General features: G+C 38.8%; 2 protein-coding genes and 1 long non-coding RNA gene across 7 annotated transcripts; 1 reads left to right on the forward strand and 2 right to left on the reverse strand.

Annotated features, from left to right (window-relative positions):
* The first annotated feature begins 2,236 nt into the window (after positions 1-2,236).
* LOC129771644 (protein max) lies at positions 2,237-16,331 on the forward strand. Of its 3 annotated transcripts, XR_008742441.1 has the most exons (6): positions 2,241-2,582; positions 2,648-2,716; positions 3,087-3,194; positions 3,479-3,602; positions 15,381-16,151; positions 16,217-16,331. XR_008742441.1 is itself a non-coding variant. In XM_055775515.1 (5 exons), exons 1-5 carry the CDS (start codon positions 2,478-2,480, stop codon positions 15,557-15,559), a joined length of 585 nt encoding a protein of 194 aa, XP_055631490.1. In that variant the 5' UTR covers positions 2,241-2,477; the 3' UTR covers positions 15,560-16,331. The 3 variants fall into 3 exon arrangements, 2 of the variants coding, with proteins under 2 accessions (XP_055631501.1, XP_055631490.1); XM_055775515.1 differs by having other exon boundaries at positions 15,381-16,331; XM_055775526.1 differs by lacking the exon at positions 2,648-2,716 and having other exon boundaries at positions 2,237-2,582; positions 15,381-16,331.
* On the reverse strand, positions 8,189-17,312 carry LOC129771631 (uncharacterized). Of its 3 annotated transcripts, none has more exons than XM_055775504.1 (7): positions 17,132-17,312; positions 16,458-17,079; positions 15,922-16,119; positions 10,279-15,861; positions 9,843-10,222; positions 9,478-9,779; positions 8,189-9,343 (listed from the first exon to the last, which is right to left on the reverse strand). In XM_055775504.1, exons 1-3 carry the CDS (start codon positions 17,221-17,223, stop codon positions 16,000-16,002), a joined length of 834 nt encoding a protein of 277 aa, XP_055631479.1. In that variant the 5' UTR covers positions 17,224-17,312; the 3' UTR covers positions 8,189-9,343; positions 9,478-9,779; positions 9,843-10,222; positions 10,279-15,861; positions 15,922-15,999. The 3 variants fall into 3 exon arrangements, with proteins under 3 accessions (XP_055631479.1, XP_055631471.1, XP_055631462.1); XM_055775496.1 differs by having other exon boundaries at positions 8,190-9,343; positions 9,843-10,219; positions 10,330-15,861; XM_055775487.1 differs by having other exon boundaries at positions 8,190-9,343; positions 10,330-15,861.
* A 546-nt stretch (positions 17,313-17,858) lies between these two features.
* Positions 17,859-18,908, reverse strand: LOC129762108 (uncharacterized). Its single transcript, XR_008740542.1, has 3 exons — positions 18,831-18,908; positions 18,335-18,771; positions 17,859-18,278 (listed from the first exon to the last, which is right to left on the reverse strand). It is a non-coding gene; the product is annotated as an uncharacterized LOC129762108 (long non-coding RNA).
* Positions 18,909-26,627: the final 7,719 nt, after the last annotated feature.

Genomic DNA, 26,627 nt, shown 5'->3' on the forward strand with positions numbered 1-26,627 from the left:
TGAAACCAAATTTGGAATGCGGATGTTTTAGGGGGGAGCTGCCATACAAAATTAAACGGGGTCGATTAGAAGATCAATCAATGAACAGTTCTGCGATTGGACCCATGAACATGCTCATAGTATGGAAACATGAATGTTTGAAAGTATTGATAACAAAAAACAAATTTTGGGCGGGACGAAGTTTGCCGGGTCAGCTAGTCATATGCCCGAAGGTTCTCGCAATTCAATCTCAATAAAACAAAGATTAGAAACAGAATTGGAACGGAAACGAAGAAAGGAATATTAGCGACCAAAAAATATGTACAGTTAAATAAAAACAATACAGGTTTCATTACATGTTCGCAGCAAATAACATCCAATGTACAAGAATTTTAGAAGAAAGAACGTGTAAGCATCTTTTTTTTCTTCACCTGTAATTATTATTAAAAAGTGTTTTATTATTATTATTCTTCAAATATATTAAATTGTTTGTAAAGCAAGAAGTTGTAAGAATGATCCGTGAAACACGACAAATGAATTAGCAGGTACACTACATATGTTTAAAATCTCCGTTCATGTGCATCAGTTGAAACGTGGCTGCGTAAATCGTTGCGACTTGTGCGTTTCATCTATGCATCGATTTTTTTCAAAGCAAATCGTGGCGGGTGATGAAAAAAGGTCATTTTAAACAATCAGAATGGCCCAGTCTTCACCTGAAAAAAAATTATGATCTGGTTCAGGTGGCATTGGAGAGGAATTCTGTATTGTGAGCTTCTACCAAGCAACCAGTCGATACATTCCCACAAATACTGCTCGCAACTGGACAAATTAGCTTCCATAATTAGATAATTTTTAGGCTATCTGAAAGATTTCAGAACTTCCTGAATTGATTGCAAAACAACACTGTGCATATAAAATTCAAAAAATAATACTTTTGTTTTCTCAAAAATGGGTACGAACTTTCCGGACAACCCAATATGAGCTATCCTGATTTTTCCTGATTTTTTTTTTCATTCTCCCTGATTTTTCACAAAAATAGTTGGCAACCCTGGTTGTATGGATGAATCGATCTTTGTTCCACCGTGGATCGATCTCCATAGCTGATGATGGTTGCGTGGACGTAGTTATTCTATAACAACACAAAGATGGTCAATTGAGGGCCCTGAGTTTGAACTCACGATCGATCGCTTAGTAAGCGAACGCGTAACCAAGTGGCTACGAAGACCCCCTATTCTGTTTCTTAGAACAATACTTTTTTTGCAAGTTGTGAGTGAATTTTGAATGAAAATTGTGCCTGATAATGATTCTATCGTAGAGATTTCCAAGAAAACTATCTCAAAAAGAAAACGTGCCCTGCCAGCGTGCAAAACAAAATAACAAAAATTTCGTTTAGAAACTATGAGGGTTTAATTTGTTTTTCCAATAATTTTCAAGTCTATAAATATCTTCGCATATTTACAAATATCTTAAAAATAGAGACATTTCTTTATATTTTTCGATTTCTTATCCTTGATTCGAGCACTAAATTCTATTTTTGACGTTTTGAGGGATGCGAGTGCGAGTAAATTCAAAAAACTTTGAAGTAGCTCGCACGCCGGATTACACATGACACTAACTGTCATGATGTGTTCACATGGTGTGAGTAGCTGCACTGCAGTAACTGACTAGACTGATTCGTATGTTTACTCGCTCCGTCTGAACCCGGCTTTAATGCTATCCTGCAGTCTGCTATGTCGGTGGCAGTCCTAGGACTTTGCATTCTTCTGCTGTCTTACAAGTTGGTTGTTCGAAGAGAGTTCAATGTCTCATTTCAGCAATAAACAGAACGGCGTTTGTGTTTGTGAGTGCTTTTAATTTCTTTCTAACAACATTCTTGAATATTGTTCATTTTTGCACTTGTTTTTATCTTGGTTTCAATCTAACATGATCTTTTTCATTTTCACTACACTTTCATTGGCACTATTTCTAGTATGTGAAAAAATTGAATTATGCATCGTTTTTTCCGCTTTTACTTTTTCGTGATCCTGACAAAAAAAAGCTCCCTTTTGGTCCACATAATTGTAGATTTTGAGATCCAATTATTTGTTTTTTGCGCTAGTGTATGTTATGTGCAACTATCGTTGTGTCATTTAGTATATTCAGTAATAATTATCGACCAATCGACAACATTGGTACGATTAGAGTATACCCAGAGGGTATGTTGCAGAAGAGTTGGTCGGACCTTCCAATGGGGGTTAACATGTGAACAAATGTCACGAAAGCGACAACTGTGTTTTTTATGTACCTATGTTGTGTCTGCTGAAAATACATGATTGGTTTTCTTGTTTATTATATCGTATTCGATAGTGCGCATTCGATTGATCGGAACTGAAATAATTACTATTATACTTGCCAAAAGAAAGATTAACTGGTAATAACGCAAAGCATCGTGTTATTATTTGTGTAGCGCCCTTTTTGTGGAATTATATAAATACAAAGTGAAAAGTAACAGCCTGTGGATGCGCTTATACGAGGATCAGCAGCAGCAGGCACATAAGGTCAGCACACTTGATTCATACGAAAATATGAGTGACGATGACAGGGATATTGATATTGATAGCGACGTAAGTATTATTTGTTTTCAATTGCTCCTACGACTAGATGCTGATTGTTTTTGGTTTTGGTTTAGGAAGGAGAAGATTCAGATAACACCAAATCCCAGCCGCGTAATTCTGGTGGAAGTCAGTTTTATTCACAGGTAACACTAGTAACTCGATGGATATAAAAAATATTCTTTGAGAAAATGAAATAATTTCACGCGCAATTCATTTCTAAAAATACCTTGAGTACACGAATCCTGCTCTGTGTGATCAATGATCCTTCATCACCTCAACATACATTTACATCTTCCATTAAATTATTTCTCCTTTTTTCCATAAATTTATTATCTCCTTACCAACAATATGAACTTTAAATATCTGATTTAGCTTTAAAAGTCTGACAGATAATGTTTTAACTATTTTCTACGTAAGTTTGAATTATAAATGTGCAATTTTATATATTGAAATAAATATCATTTTTTGCATTTTCTCTCTCATTTCTATCTCTGACTTTGGTTTTTATTCTAGGCTGAAAAACGCGCTCACCACAATGCATTAGAACGAAAAAGACGTGATCATATAAAGGATAGTTTTACTTCACTTCGTGACTCAGTTCCATCGTTACAGGGTGAAAAGGTAAATATCAGTGAAAATTTATACAAATAACAGGTCTGGTGGTGGCTTGGATCTGTTCAGTAACGAAGAATAAGTCTCCGCTAAGAAAAAAAAAATTCATTTAACAAGTACTAGAAACTAAATACATTTTGATCTCTGAAACAGAAGACATTCATGTTTAATATTAGTCAATATGAATCAAAAAAGTATATCAATTAGACTAGAAAAAGACAAACCATTCAGTAGTTTCACTTTCTGTTTGCAAATTCAAGTGTATAACGCACATTTTTATATGTTTCTTTTAGGCTAGTCGTGCACAAATTTTGAAGAAAGCTGCAGAATATATCCAATTTATGAGACGCAAAAATAATTCACATCAACAGGACATAGATGATCTGAAGAGGCAAAACAATCTGCTAGAGACGCAAAGTGAGTATTCGAGTAAGCACAACAGTATCGAGCGTAACAATATCCTGCATGTTGGCTTTCGATTAAATGTTTTTTTGTCAAGTTGTGAGAGGAGTAAGCTTCTCTCTACACTAAACTGACCAGACGTCCCGCGTTACGCGGGACAGTCCCGCATTTCAACAAAATGTCCCGCGTAAGATTACGTCCCGCGAAACGTCCCGCATTTGGCAAAAGGAACGAAAATGTCCCGCGATATTAATATATTTCAATATTAAAATTTGATCTTGTTGATTTTCTTAAATGGATGAACCTCAGAATAACACTTTTATATGGCAGATTGTTCAAGAGCGCTTCCGATGCATTCAACGATTAATACGTTGAGTTGGTTTCATCACACCGACAGTGGACTTTAAAGAGTGGAGAGTTTAAAGAGTATCAACTGGAAACAACAGCAACAAAATTGGAAAATGATTTTTATCAAAGCCCCCTATTGATCCGCAGGGACCAACGTGAGTCAGACGAAAAGTACATCTTTGGTCCCTTTTGGTTAGGACTTAACGAGTTAAATAAGCCGGAAGAACTAGTGTATACTGTATATATACAGGAAGAGGCAGGGTTGTTTGATGAAATATCGCAAATGAAGCGCCGAGCGGCCTTACGGAAGTCATGGCCGATGAAAAGATGTATATCAACGTTTTCTTTTACCTTTCCGTGGCGTTGGTAGTCAGCTATTTCGGCCATTCGCCCAAAAGTTTTCTATCGGTCGCAGCTGAGGGATGTTGGAAAGGTTGGAGGTCTTCACGACAATGTTTATCTCCAGCCGATCCATTATCCATTCTCCATTCTCCAGTGATCTTTTGGCATAATGTTCCGATCCCAGGTTCAGCATAAAGGCCACATCACCTTCGCCACTTTCGGCAAGGACTTTATGGCCGCCAAAATAACACAAACCAGGTTTAATTGCAAGGGCACATGTTAAGAGTTTCATAAAAAAATGAGACTCTCTAAACTATGTTTTATTTTCACATAACCTATATATGTATATAACGTTTTGTTTTTTGTGTCCCGCGTTAGACCTCTGACCATCTGGTCACTTTACTCTACACCTATAATTGAAGATCGTTGAAACGATGTGTATTTTATGTTCCTTTATTGTGTCTGTTCGAATATTCGTATTTACTGCTGCGTGTTTTTTATAAATCGTTTATTTATACAGGCTCAGTTACATAAGTTTAAAGGAACCAAATTCCTAACCGTATTGTTACAAGTATATATAAACATTTAATTCTAGTGTTAATAATGTAGAAAACTGATTACTCGCGGTCTACTCGAGTTTAGAAGGGTGACATATTTTCTTCAGCTCATGAATCCAGAATAAAAATTTAGCTCGATAAGCTGCTCAATATTTCCGATCACCAACGGATTCATAATCTTACATTGGATGAGGAAACGAAGAGATAACATAATAAGCGATCTTTTAGTGGGAGTACGCCTGTCAGAACCTCAAGACTCATGGTGTGCGTTGAGGGCATACATCCCAATGCAATACGGAGACAAAGATACTGAATTCGCTCGAGTTTAATGAGGTGTGTTTTGGCAGCTGATTGAAAACAGAAACTGCCATACTCCATCACCGAGAGAATAGTTGTTCGATACAACATAACAAGATCTTCTGGATAGGCTCTCCTTCAGGTGCCGGTAATTGTACAGAGAAAGTTTATGCTTTGTTGAGATTTTTTACTCAGATACCTAATATATGCCCCCAAGTACATTTGGAGTCAAACCAGACCCCAAGATACTTGAATGACATAGCATGAGCGATGGGTTAATCCAAAAGTTGAAACTCTGGTTTTGCTGGTTTATGCTTCCTAGGAAAAACGACAACCTCCATTTTCTCCGTGGAGAACTCCATCCCTGGACCAATGGCCCAAATTGAAAAATTGTTCAATGCATCAATCCTACGACAGACACCACTCCATCATCTGCAAGTTGTCTTAGGCTGTAATTTTGTTTAAGGCAATTGTCAATATCGCTTACATAGAAGTTGTACAAGAGGGGGCTTAAACATGAGCCCTGGGGGAGGCCCATGTAAGAGACCCGACTTACTGCCGAATCTCCGTGAGAAATGTTCAAATGTTTCTCACAAAGCAAACATATTATTCAATAGAGGCGGCAGACCCCGAGAGAGTAATTTGTTTGACAAAACATTTATTGAAACAGAATCAAAGGCCCTCTTTATGTCCAAGAATACTGAAGCCATTTGTTTTCTTTCGGCGTAAGCCGTTTGAATTTCTGAAGACAATCATTCGTCGTCCCCTTGCCCCTGCGGACCTCATATCGTGTATCTGAGAGTAGGTCATTTGTTTCAACCCATCGATCAAGGCGGAACAAGATCATTTTATCCAACAATTTCCGTATACAAGACAGCATTGCTATTGGGCGGTACGAATTGAAGTCGGACGCGGGTTTTTGAATAGCTATAACTCGTACTAGTCTCCAATCATCCGGACCAATATTATGCTCCAGAAACTGATTATATAAATTCAACAAGCGATGTTTCGCAACATCAGGAAGGGTTTTCAGCAGGTCGAACTTAATTCTACCCGTTCCTGTAGCAGAATTGTTACAAGAAAGGAGAGCAAGAGAGAATTTTACCATCGAAAACTCATAATCAAGATCGCACCTAACTTGTGGTATATCTCGAACAATGTTTTGCACGAGAGCGGAATCGGGATAAAGCTTCCTAAAAATTTATCGATGTGAATATTCCTCGCTTTCATTCGTTGAAGAGCGATATCTCATGTTTCGAGCCACTTTCCATAATTTTTTCATTGACGTTTCTCGTGACAAGTCTCCCACGAAATTTCGCCAATAAGCACGTTTTTCCCTTTGATCAAGTTTTTAAATTGCTTTTCAAGGTCTAAATACGTTTGAAAATTTTCAATGGTTCCATGTTTCCGAAAAGCTTTAAATGCGTTCGATTTATCTTGATAAAGCTTGGAACATTGGCTATCCCATCATGGATTGGGATGCCTTCGACAAATAGTGGAACTTGGGGTGGATTTCGTTTGAGCGCGAACTGCGCTGTCGTTGATCAAACGAGAAAGGAAGTTATATTCCTCCAAGGTAGTTAAACTAACTCTGGAATTGATGGCTACAGCAATCGCGTCCGCATATTTTTCCCAGGCAATGTGTCTTGAGAGGTCATATGCCATGTTTATAGATTCAGAAGAATTCGACCCATTGGTAATGGAAACTTTGATTGGCAAGTGATCAATCTAGCGATGGTGAATTCGAGCAAAGCGAAAGCACTTGGTTTAGGAGGAGGTTTAGGTACATGTGTTGTTTCCCCAGTGTTCAGAACGGTCATATTGAAGCTGTTACAAAGTTCATATATCAACAATGAGCGGTTGTCGTTGTACTGTTTCCTGCAGGCGGTTCCGTGAGATTTGAAGTCTCTCAAGATCAACCGTGGCTCAGGAAGAAGTGAGCACATGTCAGCAAGTTACTTCCGGCTAGCTTCAACTCTCGGATGCCAATACAAGCTAACAATACAGAGGTATTTGCCTCTGATGTTTGCATGACAAGCAACAGCTTCGATTCCTCTAAAAAATGGAAGTTCAATTCTAAAAAAAAAGAGTGATGCCCCTCGAGTACTGGGTCGTTTGAAGGTGAACTATTCCCAAGGAAGCCAGGAGGAACCTGCTTTTGCTTGTTCGCTGCACTCGATATTTTAGGCAAGCTAACAGGGGATATCACCGGAGGGACTTGTGCTTGAATTTTGGGAGTGGTCACATTTTTGTGCCGGGGATTCCCTTGGAAAATAAACGGTGTGCCCCCGTTAGCTGTGCCCGTTTCCATTTCGTCAACTGGCAACGTTGCGAAGACATTGGGCTTGATCACGAACGTCACTTCACGGTGAAAACGAAATGATTTGTATGGAAGGTTATATGCAATTCATTTCGTTTTCACAGTGAAGTTCGTGATCAGGCCCATTGTGTGTGTTGATTGGTTGTTGTTGTTGAGCCAGTGGAGAAGCGCCCTTTAAAATTTCCGCAAATGTGAATAATGTTTTGTCAGATCTCTCATAATAAGAATGACGTTGAGCGATTTCCCGTTGGGTTTGGGCCAGAAGAAAAGAACCCACGGGTCAGTTCCAGGTGTATCTTCTGGATAGATCTTTACACGGGGATAGGAGACAACTGAGGAGGAAGACGATATCGAGGACTGATTGAGAACTGTGGTGGTAGAGGAACGAGATGAGGTGGATGGTTTAGGTGGTTGAGTTAAAACGGGAGTGTTCGGGGGATGAGTGGCGAGATTTGCGGATTTCTTAGAGGGGGGCTTTTTAAAATGGGTTGACTCTTCTTCGGAAGATACATCTTCTGATGACGGAGCACGTTTAAACGACTATGCGGCACCTTTTTGTGCATGTCATCGTAAGAGATCTCCATATTAAAATAGCCCCCATCTTCGTCCATCAATATCAATAAAATGATATTGTCATTTATGAGCAAAATGCATCTAACGCAGGGTTTATTTTGTTAATGTATACTCAATTTTGGGTTAAAAATTAAAGTACATTTTCGTAGTTTTAAAAGCAAAACTATATATTTTCAATTTCATGTATTCTTTCAATTCCGCGTAACATTCATATTTCCCGATTATCAGAAAAAAAATCTGGGGGAAGCTGGGGCGATTCATGGATTAGGTAAACATAAAATCTTATAGTGAGGGCAAATTTTTTTCGTTGCTCTCAATTCATTGTTTGGCCTATTGCGTGTACGTGTTATCGTGATTGTTTGTTAGTGAAAATCGCTGCTGATTTTTTCCCCTGAATGAACATTATGAAATATGATCTTACATGGAACCTGTGTGTTGTCCAAAAAGAGAATATGAAAAATTGCACATATTTTGCGCGCATCAAATTATTACATAAACTTTTATCGACCGATAAACATATTTTCACATACAGTTTGCGACTTTTAAAGAAGAAGCAGCTTATCTTTCCCCACTAAATTTCAAAAATATAAATCCCATACGTACACTATCCAATCCAACGATATCAAATTATAGCTATCTATTGGTGTTGGGTTCCAGCTAACATTCTATGTTGTTCTTAATACCGCTGAACGAAAGAGCGAAAGAACGGTTCAAAAGAACTGATTCACTTAGATGAACGGTTAATGAGTGAACCGTTCATCAAAGTGAACTGTTTTGCCCATCTCTAGATCGCAGACTCCGCTGCGATTACCGTATTGAATTCGGAAGTGTAAGCACACTGAGATAAATATTTAGTAAATATGACGAATTTTTTGGTAAATATTACCAATTCGTTAGTAATTTTCGACTCTACTAATCATTGGTACATCCTACGAAAAAAAATTGGTAGACACCAATGCCAAACGAAACTACGGTTTATAAGTCCAGTGTTGGCTCAATTTTCAGTTCAGTGTTGGCTGATTTGTTGGCCCACCATCGGTACAAGTGAAATTGATGGTTCTCATTTGTAATTGGGATTAGGGATATTAAAAATGTGTTCTGAATATATATTTCAAAAGCTGTGTTGAAATATTTTTATCTTTAATTATTGAAAAGCTTTTCCAGTAGGCTTTTAACGAGTGAGTTTTGTATTACAGTACTCAATAGCATGCTTTTTCGGGCATCCTCATCCTCTAAAGCTTAGGCAGAACTACATGGTTGAAATACAAAAATTGAGTTTCGTTATGAAAAATGCCTTGAGTGCGGCAGATGTTTTTCACCTGAAAATGAAAAAAAGATGCACAGTCAAAACTTGAAAAGAAAATATAGAATTAACTTAACCGTTAAAAAGAATCCAAACACGCCAAAAATTCATATGTCAAACAATAGAGAGTAAAAATACAAACAAACATACAAGCCTTCGCAACTTATCGCCTTCGTAGAAGTTTGATGTTAGTGGCAGTTGGACTCTCAGTGCTTCCCATATATCCACCTCGTCGTTCTCGCTACGCGACCCGAATCGCAAATTACATCAATTCATCCTCAACTTCGAAGGTGATTTGAAGATGGAAATCGGAACCACGTCGTACATACTCGGATGGGATATCGAAACACAAATCCTCGATAATGCATGTCGTACGCTCTTTGCTCTTTTTGATGTGGTCACGTTGATCACGGGTGCCCCTATCGCGTTCAACACATGGAATAGCCTGATTTCTACAAAATAGAACGAGTTGATTAAAAGTGCGGCAAACATTTAGAAAATAATTGAATATTCACATATTTTCACTGGTAATCCCGATGGAAGCTGCATGTATGTTGTATGTTTTTCACTCGGCCGCATTATAGCTTTGAATCGAGGACCTTTCTTTTCTGTTTTCTAACGGTTCTCCCTTGGAGGTCAATGTCAGTAAAATACTCCTTCGCGGCGGAATCTGTAATGAGTAAATCATTCGACGAGATAACAGTCTCCTGAAGTTGTCCGAGGGGAACATGCATTGACAGTAGAGGCAGCTGACTTGGTTTGGGCCTAGCTTGCAGGTGGATTTTTCCTTCTGCTGTTTCGACGATTGATTTGAATCTTCTGTGTCGCAGTTGTTGCTCTTGCCAGGAAGCCACCAGCCCCTCCTCGTCGCTTGTGCAGCGGAACATCGGATCTGCTGTAAGAAAAATATTCTTATTCATAATATATAAGATCTTTCACAAATATAACTACACAAAAAAATCGAAATTTAAGTAAAATAGTTCTCGTACACCAGGTTCGTACCGTTATCTTCGCCGACGGTTCCAGCGAGGAAGCGAACGAAATCACTTTGGAGCAATTTTATACACAAAATGACTCTCCGTTAACCCTCGGACGTGAATTTTCTGTTGTTGAGCGACCGGATATGCTCCGGAAATCGTGCTTTGATGGTAGGGTTTGTGGGCTGCTGTTGGTAGTCGTCGCTGAGTGCCATCGCAAAGAGCTGCTTTAGATTGTTGCTAGCCGTGATAAGCGAGTGCGGACGCTTCCCGCTGTAGTTGTTATTGTTGTGGCGATGTGATTGGAACTATCGAACTTTCGAACAAGTTGTCCATCAGCTGGTGAAAATTTTTGCTGCAGACAGTGTGTAACTGAAACAGCACAGACGATCTGCGCTGGTGCTACTGCTCCTCATCTGAGTCGATTTTGTCCGAATTGTAATTTTTTGTTTGCTGACAATTGCTCGGTACGTAACAGTTGCTTCACGCTGCTGGCGGTACGATTAGCCATACTGATACCCATCGCTTCCTGGGACGACGAGTCGATCGAGGGGGAGCAATTCATTGCTGCGGCTGGTTGTGATCTGTTGAAAACGGAAGAAGGAGAAAGTAAACATTAGTCGGAGCATCAATCAAATCTCGTCATCGCAATGCACGTGGATTTCTGTCGTTTTTAGCCTCCAATGATTAGTTTGTCCAAAAAACATTTCGCTCCTTATCACTTATCAGCTTTTCGTTTTACGCCCGCGTAAAACATTCGTTATTGTTTTCTGCGGTTAGAAACTGAAAAAGAAAAATATTTAGGTAAAATGAATCATAACAAAACATCATTTTCCTCCGAATCGATTCTCTTCCACTAGAGGAATGGCGATTGCACACACAGTTGCTAGTTATGAACATACTAGAGATTACTTATGCTATGAAGTAAAATTTACGAATCATTGGTAGGGATGTAAATTGTATCTGACAATAGTTTTACAGAATTTTGGTAATATGTACAAAACATGTGTAAATTTTACCAATGTTTCAACTACTAAAGATTTGGTAGCTGCATTTACTAATGGTTTTCTCCAGTGCTTAAAGAAAATAATACTGAGAGTGTGTAAGGGTGGGTTTAGACTAGTGATATATTCATGTTTAGAAATATGATGAGATTTATAGAAATCGCATCAACCGTTTACATTAGCGTGAACTTCTATAATGAACATATTCATATTTTCGGCGAATTTATTCACCTAAAGTAGATCTGCATCCAACTTTAGTGATTTCTCACCAGTGAGAAATTCACAAGCGTTTACATATACTGAATTTTTTCAAGTTATATATACCTCGAATAAGTGTATCATATTTATTCTCACCCGTTTACACCTATTTTCACGTGAATAAATCCATCTATAGCTATAGATCTCCCTAATGTAAACCCGCTATAAGAAAGGATCAATCCAAGGTAAATATACCTCCGATCGATCTATATATATATATATATATATATATATATATATATATATATATGATGGCCCTCCACTTACCCCGTACATGGAAATTTATATGTTTGGGCAAATTTATCTAAAAAGATAATTTTAAATTAATTTCTTTGAAAGCTAATGTCCTTGCATTGTCTTTGATTCCTATGTACGTCCATCAAAACCTAGCGAATAATGTCAAAAACAAAATTGTTTGAGGGATAGCAAGGTGAGGGAGGAATAATATTTATGCATTGTGAATTCATTTCACATGAAATTGGTAAAACTGCAGCACACATATAAAAAAACTGGATAGAACTGGACAATATTTAAAAAAACTGGAAGATTTTAAGGTTTAACTGTTTGACTGGATCGAGGAAAAAAAACTAGAAGAATCCAGTTTAAACTGGAACATTGGCAACGCTGGCCACGGTGACCGGTGACTGACACTGAGTTTTCGTTCAGGCCGCGTCGGTCACCGGTGACTGACAGTAGAATATATGATAATTGTAATAATCAGAGCGCGACATAGTCATAGTCAACTGAGGATAGTCGGCTGACTAACCGACTGACTATATCCATAGTCAGTCGGTAAATGACTTTTGGCTCTTCACGCAGTTTCTCCGAAAAAACGACTGAACAGTCAGTCGGGCGTTTAGCCGCTATCTCCCTCTACCGACTCGTCTATATCATTCCATTCTTCCCAGTCAAATTGTCTTAATTGCATTTTGAAGTGACTTCCCCCAAAACGAATTCGTTCCTCTCTCTCTCTCTCCCATACACGTTTGTATGCATCGATGTTTGAGTTCACCGTGGTTTGACGAACGCTACAGATGAGCTAGGTTTTTTTGTAGCGTACACGAAAACTACTCACACGTATAAAATAGCGTGCAGTGTGTGTGCGCTATTTTGCACGCCTAATACTAACTAATACTATTGCGAGGACCTTTATAGCATACTTGATGAATATCTAAGCGTGGAAACACACTAGACGGCTCTACCGCGCGATTTTTGCAATGACAAGTCGCAGCAGGAGCTTCATGTAAAACACATTCAGCGGCTTTCGACGGTTTCACTATCTGCCATTATTATATGTTCATAGACGGATTCAAGACGAGTATATGGTACAAGGTACAACTATTGGGACAGTAAGCGGATTAGAAGGGTGGTATATAAAGACAGAATTGAGGAAAACGGAAGAGTGGATGTTTACCTGAACGAGATGGAGAGAGAAGTTGATCACAAACGTCTGAAATATTGCATTTCTCGACAATTTGGATGGAATTCGAGGATCCGCAGCTACATGACCGCAGAGTAGTTTTCACGTATTGGTTCACCTGATAGTGCATTTATTATTGCCTTGCTTTATTTACACCTTTCAAAAGCGCATAAACACTAATACTCTCACAAAACCGTTGCGGCGCATCATCTTCATCGGGCCACCGCAGCGAACGAGGAATCGTACAACAGTGATTTTGGAACCGTACACACCCGCCCGCCGTATGTGTTTTATCGCATTCATATTTCATTATTGAGGTCCCGCGGCGGTCTGTCTTTGGCTGATGTCACATTAGGCTGATTCGCCGCCGCGGATTCCGTGAGTAAAACCGCAGCGGAGGATCTACAGTGTATTGTGAATGAGCCATGTCACACAGAGCGGGGCGGTTTTGGAAGCGAATTCATATCGAGAACCATCGCGATATCCGCGGCGGCGAATCCGCCTAATGTGACATCAGCCTTTGCAAGATCCGCGCGGGTGAGTTGGTTTGAGTTCACGATGGGTAGAAAAAAAACCGTCCATTGATGGGGTAACTACTTTTTTGCATCATGAATCAAGTTTTCGTTCTTTATATGGACATGCATATGCGGGTACAAAATTAGTATCAGGGGGAAATGGAAATGTGGATTGAAGTCAGTTGAATGAAGAGGCAGATTTGTATTCATTAGTCGAGTCAGTTAAAATAACCACTGACCCTGGTAATAATATTTCAATATGACAACATATAGTCAGATGAAATAATAATATAATATAATAATAAAAGTAAAAAGTATATGCATATGAGCTCATAAGCATTCCCTTTCGAACAGAAAGTCCTTCCACTACGATAAGAAACAACGGTCCTAATACGTTTAAAAATGTTCATCCAATCGGTATAAAACCGTGGCACTCAACTTAGTCTTAGTCTTAGTCTATCAGTCACATCCTACTATGAATTTCATTAAAATTTGTATTGGCGAAAAGTACATAACCTCACATTACATATTTTTAAATTTTGTAAGGTTTTGTTTTTTGTTAGGTTAACTTTACTACAATATTACTTTGATAAAGGATCACACATTGTGATGTAAGAAGAAAATCATTGGATTGAACCTCTTACAGGAACAAAATGTAGGTTTTGGCCAATGTTTTTATTTGACCCTTTTTTAATTTTTGTCATTTTCCCGAAAACGGATAAAATAATTTTTGAAGATTGGGGTTTCTGTAACGCCAATTATCAAAATTACACCAATGGCTTTTGTTAAAAAAATCATTTTTACAGCTTGGTTGTTAATGGGTTAAGATAGAACCAGTGTATTTAGTCGTTCGTTGGTGGTGGTTATGTGGTGCGACAGCAAAGAAGCTGTTGCATTGGCACACGTGCTGGTAACCCACGAAACAGGAATCTTCCCATAATCGCAGTCAATTTAGCAGTCTGTATGTTTGTTTTGGGGTGGTATTATAGACGCGACGTACCACACTTTCGATGTGATGAACGTATTCAGAGCAGTATTATCTTCTGCTCCAATTTCAGAGATCGCATACTATGTAACCACATAATTTGGGCGATTCTAGACAGTAATTTGTTCCTGTTGTGCTTTGCCATCAGCCGCACTGAATTGGAAAAAATAATGCTCAGCATCTTTCTTCTCCTTCTTCTTTTTGGCTTTAAGAGGGTTTAAACTATTCAGTTCATTCGCCTCTACTCAGCATCTTTACATCCTATACGGTTTGTAGTCCTGGTATCGTCAGTGGCTCTACATTGCTGAACCCGATGATCACTGTTTTCTGTCTGTTTAATTTAGCCCCTGCCGTGATCTCGAAATCGTCGAATAATTCAAAAATACGATTGATGGTTGGTGTTGAAGTTACAATCGCCGTAATATCATCGGCGTACGACGCAAATATCTCCACCACATATACGCTCCAAACGTGTAAGCAGTAGATGTATGTAGATCACATCGATAGCGGATCACCCTGACGAACAGACCGTTCTATCCGGATCGGTTGTGACAAGCGCCCATTCAAGAGTAGTCTCGATGAGAGGCAGCTTCCACTCTTGAGATCCAATAACGAAGCTTGGATTTATTTCCAGAGAGAGTAGGGTTCGATGCAGGAACCTATGGGAGACACGATCGAAAGCATGTTTCAAATCGAAAGAGATCATCTTTCCCTTCTGTTTCGTCGCAATCATGTGGGCCACACAATGACCGTTTTCTGTTTGTAATTAATGTTATCTTGTAATGTATTTCTATATGTTATTTTAGTAGATATGGGATCTTTTCCTATTACTTGACAGAATATTTCACGTAAAAATTGAAATAATTTCCTCTATTTTCCGTTTCATAAATTTAGTACGTCAGTTAGAACAGGCCCGTGCAACTGGAAATTTTGGCGATGGCAGTGATCTCGGTTTGGGCATGAATGACAGTTCGCGGGAGTCCGATAGTTCCGATGTCGACGATGAAGCGAGCAACAATGGGGTTGGGAATATTCATCGGAACAAAAAAATGAAAACCAACTCCAGTTATTGAACGAATGTTTTCGAAAGCGTTATCATGATTAAACCTACAATGAGGAATGTTCGGATAGTGTATACACGATTGAATAAACAATCTACAGGCTAGTTGTTTGGAAAGAAGATTGTTTCTACAAACAGATACCACATTTTTGTTGCCAATGCCTGTCATGTAAATGAAGAATCTAGTGTTATGAATTTATTCGAGATAATGATTGTGTACAAAGTAGTTTTTTCTCTACCATTTGATTTGTTTTCGAGTTTTTGTTCTCATTGTGTTTTCACATTGTCACCTGAAACGGGAGCATTCAATGATATCTAGACAGTAGAAGGAAACAGGTGAGAAAATGTTAGAAATATAGATTTACATTTTTATACCTTTGATGAATCATATCTACTCTCTTTTGGTTTGCATTTGAATAGAAGGGAAAGAACAATCATGATTATGTAATTATGTTACATTATTTTCAATTTCTCTTGCACCGCCTTAAACAGCTCGATAGTATTATAGCTCACAATAGCATTTCTATGGCATAACAGGCAAATCTGCTGAGGAAAGCCGTCATTCGGTTTTATCTGGAATTTTAGATGAAGCTTCTCTTAATGAGGTCGGGCATTTATGGTATTATGGAGAATGGAGAATTTTTATATAATCATTTATGTACATATACAGGTTTTCTATCGATTTTAACCAAATGAAATGATAACGTAAACGGAGAATGAGAACAGTCTATAATATTTAGTCTGAAAATGAATAAATATTAAGTTATTGCACCATCATACGATGAGATGGGTTTTTTATTATTATTAGGGGTTTGAAAGAAAAACAATCAGTAAAAGCTTTTGCTAAAAAGACTAGCTTTGAGAAACTATTTTACGAATGATTCTTTTTTATTGCATATTATATTGCTTACCATATCTGGCAGTATCTTATATAGTATGTATGAAATCTCGCTTCCTTCTTGGAAAATAGGAATGAAGGGTTCATTCTCTTCCACCGAAAGGCACAATCGACAGTTAATTGGTTCAACGTGTTCATTGTGATCAAGAGTTTCTCGTGCTGATAGATTTCCTAGCGTTGAGTTATTTTCGTCATTTTCAGACTCATGTTTGGTCACTTCTGGAATGATCTCTGTGTGCGCGATTTGGTTGGACTCGGTAATAATAAAATCGTCTACTGTCCCCAGTAGTACTGGCTCTACGAGTCCCATTGCTATATCACAGTCCGCCAGCCTTTCAATGCCATTTATATCCTGAGGTAAACAATCAGAATTGTAATCAAGTTGTTCTTCAATTGTTTGGCTACAACGTTCTTCCTTCAGTAGATTGGATACACATTCCTCGAAGTTATTATGAAATATTGTTGGTATAGGAACCACAACCGGTCGTGATTTCTTTTTCAGTTTTCTGTTATTCGGTGGATCTTCAAAACACTCGTTGGCAAAATGTTCCGAGCAGAGGAAGTATTTTATAATATTGTTCAAACTCTTCTGTAGTAAATCCTCACGGCCAGCTGCCTTAGCCCAAGCTGTTGCACTGAAATGGGAAATATGAGCGAGGCGATCGGTATTATGGGGAAATTTCATACAATTCCAAACTCTTTGGAAATCCAAAATATTCCACGGATCGATTTGTCGCTACAGAGTTGTAGCAGGAAGCTGCACAACATCTTTTTGACATTGCACTAAAGATTTAAGAATATATTAGGAATTGAATAAAATCAATCATAAACCATACAGCAGTTGTGAAACATTTGTTTGCAAACAAAAATAATCCAGCGGCACATGAGCAAGGTGTGTATATATATACTAAAGGTGTGACCGTGTCGTCAATAAATGCGCGAGGGGAAATAGTATAAATATATCTAGAGCAACATGTCAAAAGGGTCTATCTTCCTTGATCGAGTATCTTCATCTACATTCTCTTTCAAGAATATGATAAGGTGTGTGAAATGTAACCTCGTTTGTAAAATTGCATGGCAAAACTGGAGCAAAATCTGTCTGGAAGGCCGTGGTTATCGAAAGAGAATGTCGATGAAGAGAATCGATCAAAGAAGATAGACCCTATGTGGAATGTGGAAACCCACATTCCGTTTTGCCTGCCAAGATCGGGTCGATGAAATGTCAACAATCGACCTCAAATGCTGCCACCTTGCAATCGAGTTATCGACCTTTCATATGCATTCATCGAACAACTTGACGCCACTTTTTCGCCAACATGTGCAAGGCGTCGACCTGCTTGCAGCGCTGCTTCCAGCACTGCTTGCTGCTTGTTTGTATTGGTTTGTTATTGAAAATGAAAAGGAAATACATTGATCGATTTTAATCATTTTATTGAAAAAAAAAATAATAAAAATCCATGTATAATAAAAATAAGGTATATAATGGAATCGGTGCATCCGGGTTGTCTGGATTGACGATTCAAATCCGACTGAGTACATTGATGAATACCTCCTTGCCCTTGATGACACAGATATGTGGCTGAGGAGGATTCTTCAATGTGCGTGAAGCACGGGATCTCCGATGGGGAAAATTGCTCGAAATACTATCGATGGCCAGGTCCTGCTGCTGTTGCTGTTGATGCTGTTCCCCGGAATAGCACCCTGGACTTAAAGGATACTGCTGCGGGAAAGCTGATGCTGTTGGCTGGTGTGACAGAAGTGGAAATAAGCAATGTGGTGATGAGGGAAATCATCTTTCTCATTCGCCGATTGATTGAGTCGGATGTATTCATAGCTGAAACAAAATAAAATGATTAGTAAGTGAAAAGCAGAAATGAATTCCCTACTCACCAGTTGTATGATCCGGATAAAAATGCGAACATTAAAATATCATGCGATTACGTTCGCTTACCTCGCCTATTTTCATTCTACTATACAACGGAATCAGTGCATTCGGGTTCCTCCGGGTGGTAATTCAGCTGAGCAAGTTGATAAATACCTCCTTGTCGTTGAGTTTTCGTGTCTGAAGAGGATTTTTGAATGTGCGCGAAGCACGGAACCTCTAATGGGGAAAGTTCTTCGCAATAGCATACCATGGTCAAATTCTGCTGCTGCTGCTGTTAATGCTGTCCCCCGGCATTGCCAACAGGGGTTGGAGGTTACTGCTGCAGGAAAACGGATGTTGTTGGCTGCTGTGATAGAAGTGGAAATCCGCACTGTGGTGATGGGAGAAATCATCTTTCTCATTTACCGATTGATGGAAGCAAACGAGTCGAATGTATTCATAGCTGATAAGGCAAGATAAAATAATTAATAATTAAAAAGCCGAAATATATTTCATACTCACCAGTTGTTTGATCCATTTGTTTTTGTTTGAGATGACAGTTTAGCGGAGTGGAAAAAAGAACCACCAGTGATGCCATTTAGTTTGTTTAATTATTCAACGAACTATCCGCGTTGGCGATATTGGGGAATAGGCATGACAGTATGGATTTGCAGAAGGAATGAATACACTTTTAAAATGAAAATTATGAATGAACATGATTTTTCCTTAATCAAATTAGTACTCTATGTAAGTGAAAATCACCATTGCCTGCAAGTGGTGAAAAAACGTCATAAAAAATATGTTTTGAGATAATTTTATATTATAATGACAAGTTTTTTTGAGAATATCTGAACGTCTATAGAAAATAATTCAAATTAGGGTCATGACAACGTACTTTAAGTAGAAAAAATTATGCCAAGAAAAAAATTTCATACAAATTTTAGCAAATATAAACTGATTCGGGCCGACTAATATGATAGAGAATAGTTTGCCTCATACAAACTAATACCGTATCCAGATGTCGATACCTAATCGTCGTCATCGTGAATAGGTAACAGCGTTACGGTCGTTGTTAGGTCGATGTTTTTTTCGTCGATTGGATTGTGGGAAGTAATTTGACTGTAAATAGAGATGTCTAAATTTTTCGTTTATTTGATTGTCGATTAATCGTGGGGTCATTTTTGAATATTCGATTCATTCGAATATTTGTCTTACATGATTCGATTAATCGAGCGAATATTTATTTCTTGTAATCAAAAGGCACCGACATTTATAATAAAAAGAATATGATGTCTGTTCGTGACAACACGAAGGAGCTTCATCTGGTGGCGGATAGAGAAACTACACTAGCAAATACTCCTCGTTCGTCAGAAATGCGTTTGTCATGAATATGCTTTTGTCTCGCGTTTGACTGACGTTTCATCGGGCCCTATTATAGGAATCGAATCGAGTATTCGATACAATCACTATCACTATCACACCGAGTAAAATCTGGAATTATAGAAATCGAGGAAAACAGTTCGATTCGTTACTCTGCTCGAATGCCAGTGGCGGTGCTGAAATATCTTGAAACGAGTTTGAAATGTTTCACAAAGCACTATAGAAAGTATGCCAAATCTTTTTTTTGAGACACCTGCTATGAAAATTATAAATATCTATATTTCCAAAAGTGTTAATATGGTTATGTTTTGGAGAAAACTGATATTCCCTCAAAGAATGAAGCTTAATAGGCGTAATGCATGCATGGATGTGTAATAAAAACGACATCATGAAACAATTTGCTTCACAAAAAATATAATTATTAGAAAATGGATTTTTTCATATATTTTCACAACTGCAATCTATCCACTTTTTTCTAGCAAAACAATTTTTCCTGCATGTAATTTTCTTTTAGCGTCGATTTCTTGTTGTAGCGGCGTCAACAGCTTTATTGAATTGGGCCACCACCTGTGGCCCTAAATTCTCGCTTGTTGTGTGCTAGTGTTTTCTTAGCCGTTCACCTCATGTCAATTCAAATCTATAATTTTTGATGTTTACTGAAGTTCCGATGCCGTAGAGCGTATCGTTTTCTCCCTTCTTCGTGAGAAATTTTGAGGTTCTTCTGAACCACCTCACGAATTTTTCCGAACATCTGTTCTTGATGGGACAATCGATCTTCAGAAGCAAGTTCATTATCTCCCAGCCAGTTATGATCTCTACCAGTAGCAAGTAGCTCATAACCGTGAGTAGCAAAATAAGGAGTCAACTTTGTCGCAGAATGAATTGAAGTATTCAAAACCGTTTCTATTTCAGACAGACGAACGTCCCAAAGTCCTCCTCGACGTAAGTACGGATGGCTGCATTGACTGTCTTATTCACCCGCTCGACAGGATTTACCTGCGAGTGTTATTTGCAGTTAAGCCAATGTCGGATCTGATACATGTCAAGTAGGGTTTTGAATTCTTTGGATAAGAAGCACGAAGAGTTATCGGTAATCACAACCTCGGGAGTTGAATTTCGGAAAAACCACTGATCTCGAAGCGTAGCCGAAAGTGACACACTATCGATTCGTCGGAAAGGACATAACATTACCCACTTGCTAAACAAGTCTACGACCGAAAGGATATATTGGTTTTGCTTCTTGCTCCGCGGCAGTGGGCCTATGAAGTCTAGAGCTATAATTTGCTATGGATGATCCGTCATTCGCTGTTCACCTAAGGGAGGAGCCAGAGCTATAGTTGGAGCTTTAGTTTCCTTGCAGATGGTGCATTTTTGGATATGTTCACGTATATCCACAACCAGATGAGGCCAGAAGTATCGTTGGCGAATTTTTGATAAGGTTTCGTCGATCCCTAAATGCATAGAATCGTCATGACATTCTTTCATAATTTCTAGACGTTCTCCCGGGGAAGGAACTAATTTCCAGTCGAAGCGGCTATCATGAGGTCCATTCCGCTCTAGAATATATTTGTACAAATTCCCATCGCGTATTTGAAAATCAACATAATCGTCAGGATTTTCAAGGACCTTTTGCAAGAGCCCGTGATATTCAGGAGCAGAAAAATCAGATGAAACTGTGGCCACACTCCGGGATAACGCATCCAGAACGACGTTCTCTTTTCCCTTTCTGTGCACGAGGGTCATATAATACTGCTGAAGGGCTAAACACCAACGGCTGCACCTGGAAGATGTTTTCCATTTGGCTGTTAAAATATGAGTTATGCGGGTGCTACACGATTCGTCCAACGTTTCACTCGAATGTTGGACTCAAACATTTGACTCGATGAATCGACAAATGTTGTGACGAATGTGCTGCTACACGGTGAAGTGAATGTTCGATTCAATGCAATCGGTCCAAACAATCGGCGAGTATTTGGATCGAATGTTTATTGTTTTTATTTACCATCAAAAACGTTAGGAAATTGGATGACGATGCGAGTATTGAAATTGCTGCCGTAGCAATTGTACTGATATCGAGCTGTGAATTAAAAATACTTGAAATTAACATTATTAAACTGCAATATTTTGCCGAATATTTTGAATTTTATGAACCAATTTCATAGTTCCTTCATCTAAATATTGTTAACAAACCAATCTGTCAAAGATAGATTCGGACGAATCGTGTAGCGGTGTATCGAATCGAGATGAAAAATAGAAGGTGGGAAGATTCACGGGTTTTGCTTGTGTTAAACTTTGATTGTATTAGTAGCCAGGAAGATAAGAAGTTCACATACCAGGCATAACAGTCAGTTACTCAAATGGTACAAAATTGAATGTGTCAACGAATAACGTTGAAAGAGGATATACAGAAAATAATTACATGTTTCAAAAAATAATTTTTCGCGTTACATTCATCATTTGAAAAATAAACAGAACATGTCACGAACCAAAATGTTTCATTTTTGTTATTTCTTTTTATATCAGAATTAGTATTCTAATTTTTACTATGTTTGGATTTTAGAGCATCTTCATGGTAGTTTATCTCTTGTCAGCAATTGTAATTCCTTTTTTCACAATTAGGGTGCTGAACACTTCATTCATCTAAAACTAGGACGGAAGCAGAAAATTTTCCGTCTCAATTTAGGTCATATGGAGTTAATTCAATTTATTTTTCAAGTGCATTTTACACGGAAAAAAAACTTGCTACTTTATTCTCATGCGCTGTAAAATGTTTTCCGCCAAAGGAAAAAACGATTTTGTAACTCTGACTTTGTTCATTTACGTTTTTGGTCGATGTAACGAGAAGTAAAATAAAATTGAAATAAAGTTTAGAACACCTCAACAATACTGAAAATTCAGTTTCTGCTAAAATTTCAGTTGGGCCCCTATGATTTTGAAAGCTAGCATTGATTTAAGAAAAAATACTAATTTGTTCATTTCATCTGCTTATTTTTACTTTTAATAACAACACTTTTCCTGTGTAGTGGACTATTATAAGAAAAGTAACATACATAAACAAAATCTGTGACGTCACAGATTTAAAAATCTTCCCACCTTTCATTTTCCATCTCGGTATCGAATGTCATCGAGTGTCGAATCAACGAATGACAAAAATTCTTTGACTCGTGCCCCTCGTGCCACTCGCGTTGGGAGGTAATCCGTTCGTTGTGGATTACCTTCCAACGCAATATTCGACAATATTCGACACTCGACATTCGTAGTTCGTCAGTCGACTACACGATGCGTCGAATCATCGAGCGTCCAGCATTCGAGGGTGTTCGTAGCATCGTGTAGCGCTGGCTTTAGTGCTGAGGAATCTGTCATCACGAAGAAATGAGATCCTTCCACGTTTCCGCGGAATGCTTCGATGGACAGGAGAAATGCTAATGCCTCTTTCTCGCAAGCGTGATAATTTTTCTGTGTTGTGGTCAGCTTGTGCGAGAAATAGGCAATGACCCTCTCCTGGTCCTCTTGCATCTGGGTAAGGAGCTACCGCTACATCGCTTGCATATGGAGAACTCTTTCGTGAAATCAGGACTCATCAAAATAGGTGCTGAAATTAGCCTTTCTTTTATATTAACGAAGGCTTCTTCGGCTAACTGATTCCATTATAAAACCTTAGATCTAGTTTTCAACAGTTCTGTCAATGGAGATGTGATACCACTGAAGTCGCATATGAATCGGCGATAATAGTTCGCCATGCCTAAAAATCGGCGCAACTTGGTAATCGTCGTTGGCCGCTCGTATTCGACAATTGCACGAATCTTCTCCGGGTTTGCTCGGAGCTCTTTTGTGGATAGTAGGTAACCTAAGAAGGAAAGCTCTTTCACGCAGAATTTGGATTTATCCAGGTTGATGGAGAGGTTGGCCTTACAAAGACGCCTAGCCACCTCCTTGAGTAAATTTATGTGTTGATCAAATGTTTCGGAAACAACCACCATGTCGTCTAAATACACGAAAACATGGGGTTCTAGTTCACCGTGTCCAAGAACCCTGTCCATCAAACGAGAGAGGGTTGCCGGACTAGTCCAAACGGAAGGCGTGTAAATTGGAACATTCCACGTCCTTGGACGCTGAATGCCGTATAGCGCCTGGAGTTTTTCTCTAACGGGATTTGAAGGAAAGCCTCGCTCAAATCTATAGTGCTGAGATAGTTCGCTTTAGGAAGTTGTCCCAATATGCGACCCGGATGCGGTAATGGATACGCATCGCGAACCGTTCGTTCATTAATTTTCCGTGCATCTAGGCAAAGGCGAACCTTTCCTGAGGGTTTTATCACGGGAACCACGTTGGAAGACCAATCGGAGTAGGCTCTCTCAATTATTCCCCCTTTCAATAATCTATCTAATTCTGTCACTACTTTTTGTTGTATTTTCGGAGACAAAGTGTATGGGTATTGTTTAACGGATGGTTTTCATTTCCGTTCATCGGCAATTTCGATACGGTGTTCTAACAAGGGAGTAGTTGATACATTATTTTTGTCAGCAACCTTAAACAATTGCTTGATGTGTTCTAACTTTTCTATTTCTTCACAGGACAACTTTATTTCATTTTCACTGGAGTTTTTCGATTCAGATTCAACCGTTGAACAACTTTGCACGGTAGGCTTGATATTATATTTCTTCCAAAAATCAATCCCTAAGATACAGTTGACCGACAAATGTTCGACTACCAGAGTGCGCACAATTTTGACGCGTCCATGAAAACTGAATGGGATGTCTAATTGACCAAGAATATCCAATTTCGTTCCATTAGCTGAACGAAGTAGAATCGGACGACTTAAAGATTTTAGTTTAGGTGAGCGGAGCTTTTGAAATATATTTTCGCTAATCAGTGTAAGTTGGCTTCCGGAATCTAACAAACCCTTTCGCCTCGAGCCCGTAGATCATAATATCGGCGTAAGGGCGATTATCATTTACTTCAGAAATTTAAATTTTCAAAATATCAGGAGAAACAAAATGGTACATATCATTCGTCACTGGTTCCCAGAAACGAGCATCGGTTGTGTTTGCAAGGATCGATTTTACGCCATTCAGTTGGACGATCGGCGATTTTCGATCGCCTGTAATGCGTTTTTTTGGCAATAAGGACAATTTTGCGTATCAAATCCTTTAAAACCACAAACCATGCATAGAAGGACTCCATAGTTGCGGCACTGTTCTAGGGCGTGGTTCGTTTCTCGGCAGTAAAGACACTCAGAGCTTCGCGGAGGACAGTGAGAATCAATCAACATTGCTAGCGTTCGAGTTGGTTTCGATGGACCCTCTCTAGGGTTTTCCATTCTGAAATTATTATCGAATGAATTAAACTTTGTACCTTTTTTCTGGGTTTCATTATTCGTGAAGCTGCTTTCTTTTGATTTCGTGTTATTTGTTCTCGCTATCGGAACTTTTTGGGGAACTTTCGTAAAAGGATTTGGATGTTCGTGATTCGTCGGGGTAATTTCATCTACTGCGTTTGTTGTTTTTGTGCATTGTTTGGATGCATCGATAATATGGCCAGATTCCAAAAGTTCTGGAAGACTATGTATAGGCTTCCAAAGAAGCGCTTTCTTATAGTCTATTCGTATAATTTTTTGCGGAGCTCAGCGACTAAATGTGACCAACCCATTAACCGACCAGATGCCCTCATCGACATGTACCAATTAAGAGCTGGTCCTGTAAATAGGTGAAAAGCGGAATCGAATAATTCGGGATCAGATACGTGTTCGGCTAATGCCAATTGAGAGACAAGTACCAGGAATTTATTCAGTTTAAGACCTTGATCATTTCCCGCGTACTTTTCCAGTTTCCATTTAGAAACTGGTAATGATTTGTAATTATAGTGTCCTCGTGCAGGCATCGCAGTTGGATGTTGTGGGAGATTACATTGATTTCGTTCATAAGAGGAAGCCATACTATTGGATGGATTTGCGAATACTGTGGTAGAGAGCGGAAGAAAATTCGTGTGTGGCATATTACCATGCGGCAGCCAACCACTGGACTGAGCTGTTGAAAATACCGGAAACTGATTCCAGTTATTTCCTAGTGGAAATGTATGCGTGGGCTGGGCATACTGATGATTATTCAGTGAAGAGATAATTTGCTGAGTGGAATATTGGTTTGATAATGGAACTATTTTAGAAATTGTTTGGTAAGTACTGGGAATGCAACTTGAAGTGTAGATTGTAGATACGCTAGTCGTCACTCCCGATTCACGAAATGGAGTTGCCAGTGAAGCGGAGGTCGAAAATCTCGGAATAGTTCCTGTGTATGTCGAAGAAATTGTCATGTTCGTTTTCGCAGCATTGTTTGAAAAAGATGTGATAGTCTGATTGTGGGTTTCTCGGAATTTTTTCAGTACATATAACTCATTTTCAAGCGATAATAACGCTTCTTTCACACGAATTGCATCTACTTAATTTGCGTCCAGCAAACCTAATCTGTTTAAGGAACCAATGAGATCTGTTTCATTTGATGAAAGAAAGCTATTCCCTGAACGATGAACGGTATTTGGTAGGTATTGTGACGTTTGCTCGTGTACACCCCAGGGGTTAGACATCAATTGAATATAGGCTACCCAAAGTCAAAATCAATATGGCGTCATTTGTTTACCAACCTTTTGCGAGGATTGAAATCGTTGAAATCGCGGAAATTGCGCTGCTTTATTTCTAACTGCATAAGCGATTTTCATATTTCGGTTTCACATGGAGGTGTTCAGATTCAACATGGAGTTTAAAGTTAGCCACTATTTGACTATATAACCGGACCGTGTTGTAAACAACAGTAATTTTCAGAACCAAAATGTCAGTAAACCGCGGCAATATTGGGTACATTGGCAATATGAGGGATTTGACGTTTTAGTCATACCCCTGGTACACCCGCTTGCGGTGTGGAAGTCATCGACAAAGAAACTGGCACA

This window comes from Toxorhynchites rutilus, chromosome 1 (assembly GCF_029784135.1).
Source record: "Toxorhynchites rutilus septentrionalis strain SRP chromosome 1, ASM2978413v1, whole genome shotgun sequence".
NCBI classification, from domain to species: domain Eukaryota; kingdom Metazoa; phylum Arthropoda; class Insecta; order Diptera; family Culicidae; genus Toxorhynchites; species Toxorhynchites rutilus.

Coding starts and splice junctions, on each gene's coding strand:
- LOC129771644 (XM_055775515.1), top strand. CDS start 2,478: ATGCGCTTATACGAGGATCAGCAGCAGCAGGCACATAAGGTCAGCACA. Junction 2,717..3,086: donor GAAGTCAGTTTTATTCACAG/GTAACACTAGTA, acceptor TTTTTATTCTAG/GCTGAAAAACGCGCTCACCA. Junction 3,603..15,380: donor CAATCTGCTAGAGACGCAAA/GTGAGTATTCGA, acceptor TCATAAATTTAG/TACGTCAGTTAGAACAGGCC.
- LOC129771631 (XM_055775504.1), bottom strand. CDS start 17,223: ATGTCAAAAAGATGTTGTGCAGCTTCCTGCTACAACTCTGTAGCGACA. Junction 17,080..17,131: donor TTTCCAAAGAGTTTGGAATT/GTATGAAATTTC, acceptor TTCCCATTTCAG/TGCAACAGCTTGGGCTAAGG. Junction 16,120..16,457: donor ATAAGATACTGCCAGATATG/GTAAGCAATATA, acceptor CTAAAATTCCAG/ATAAAACCGAATGACGGCTT.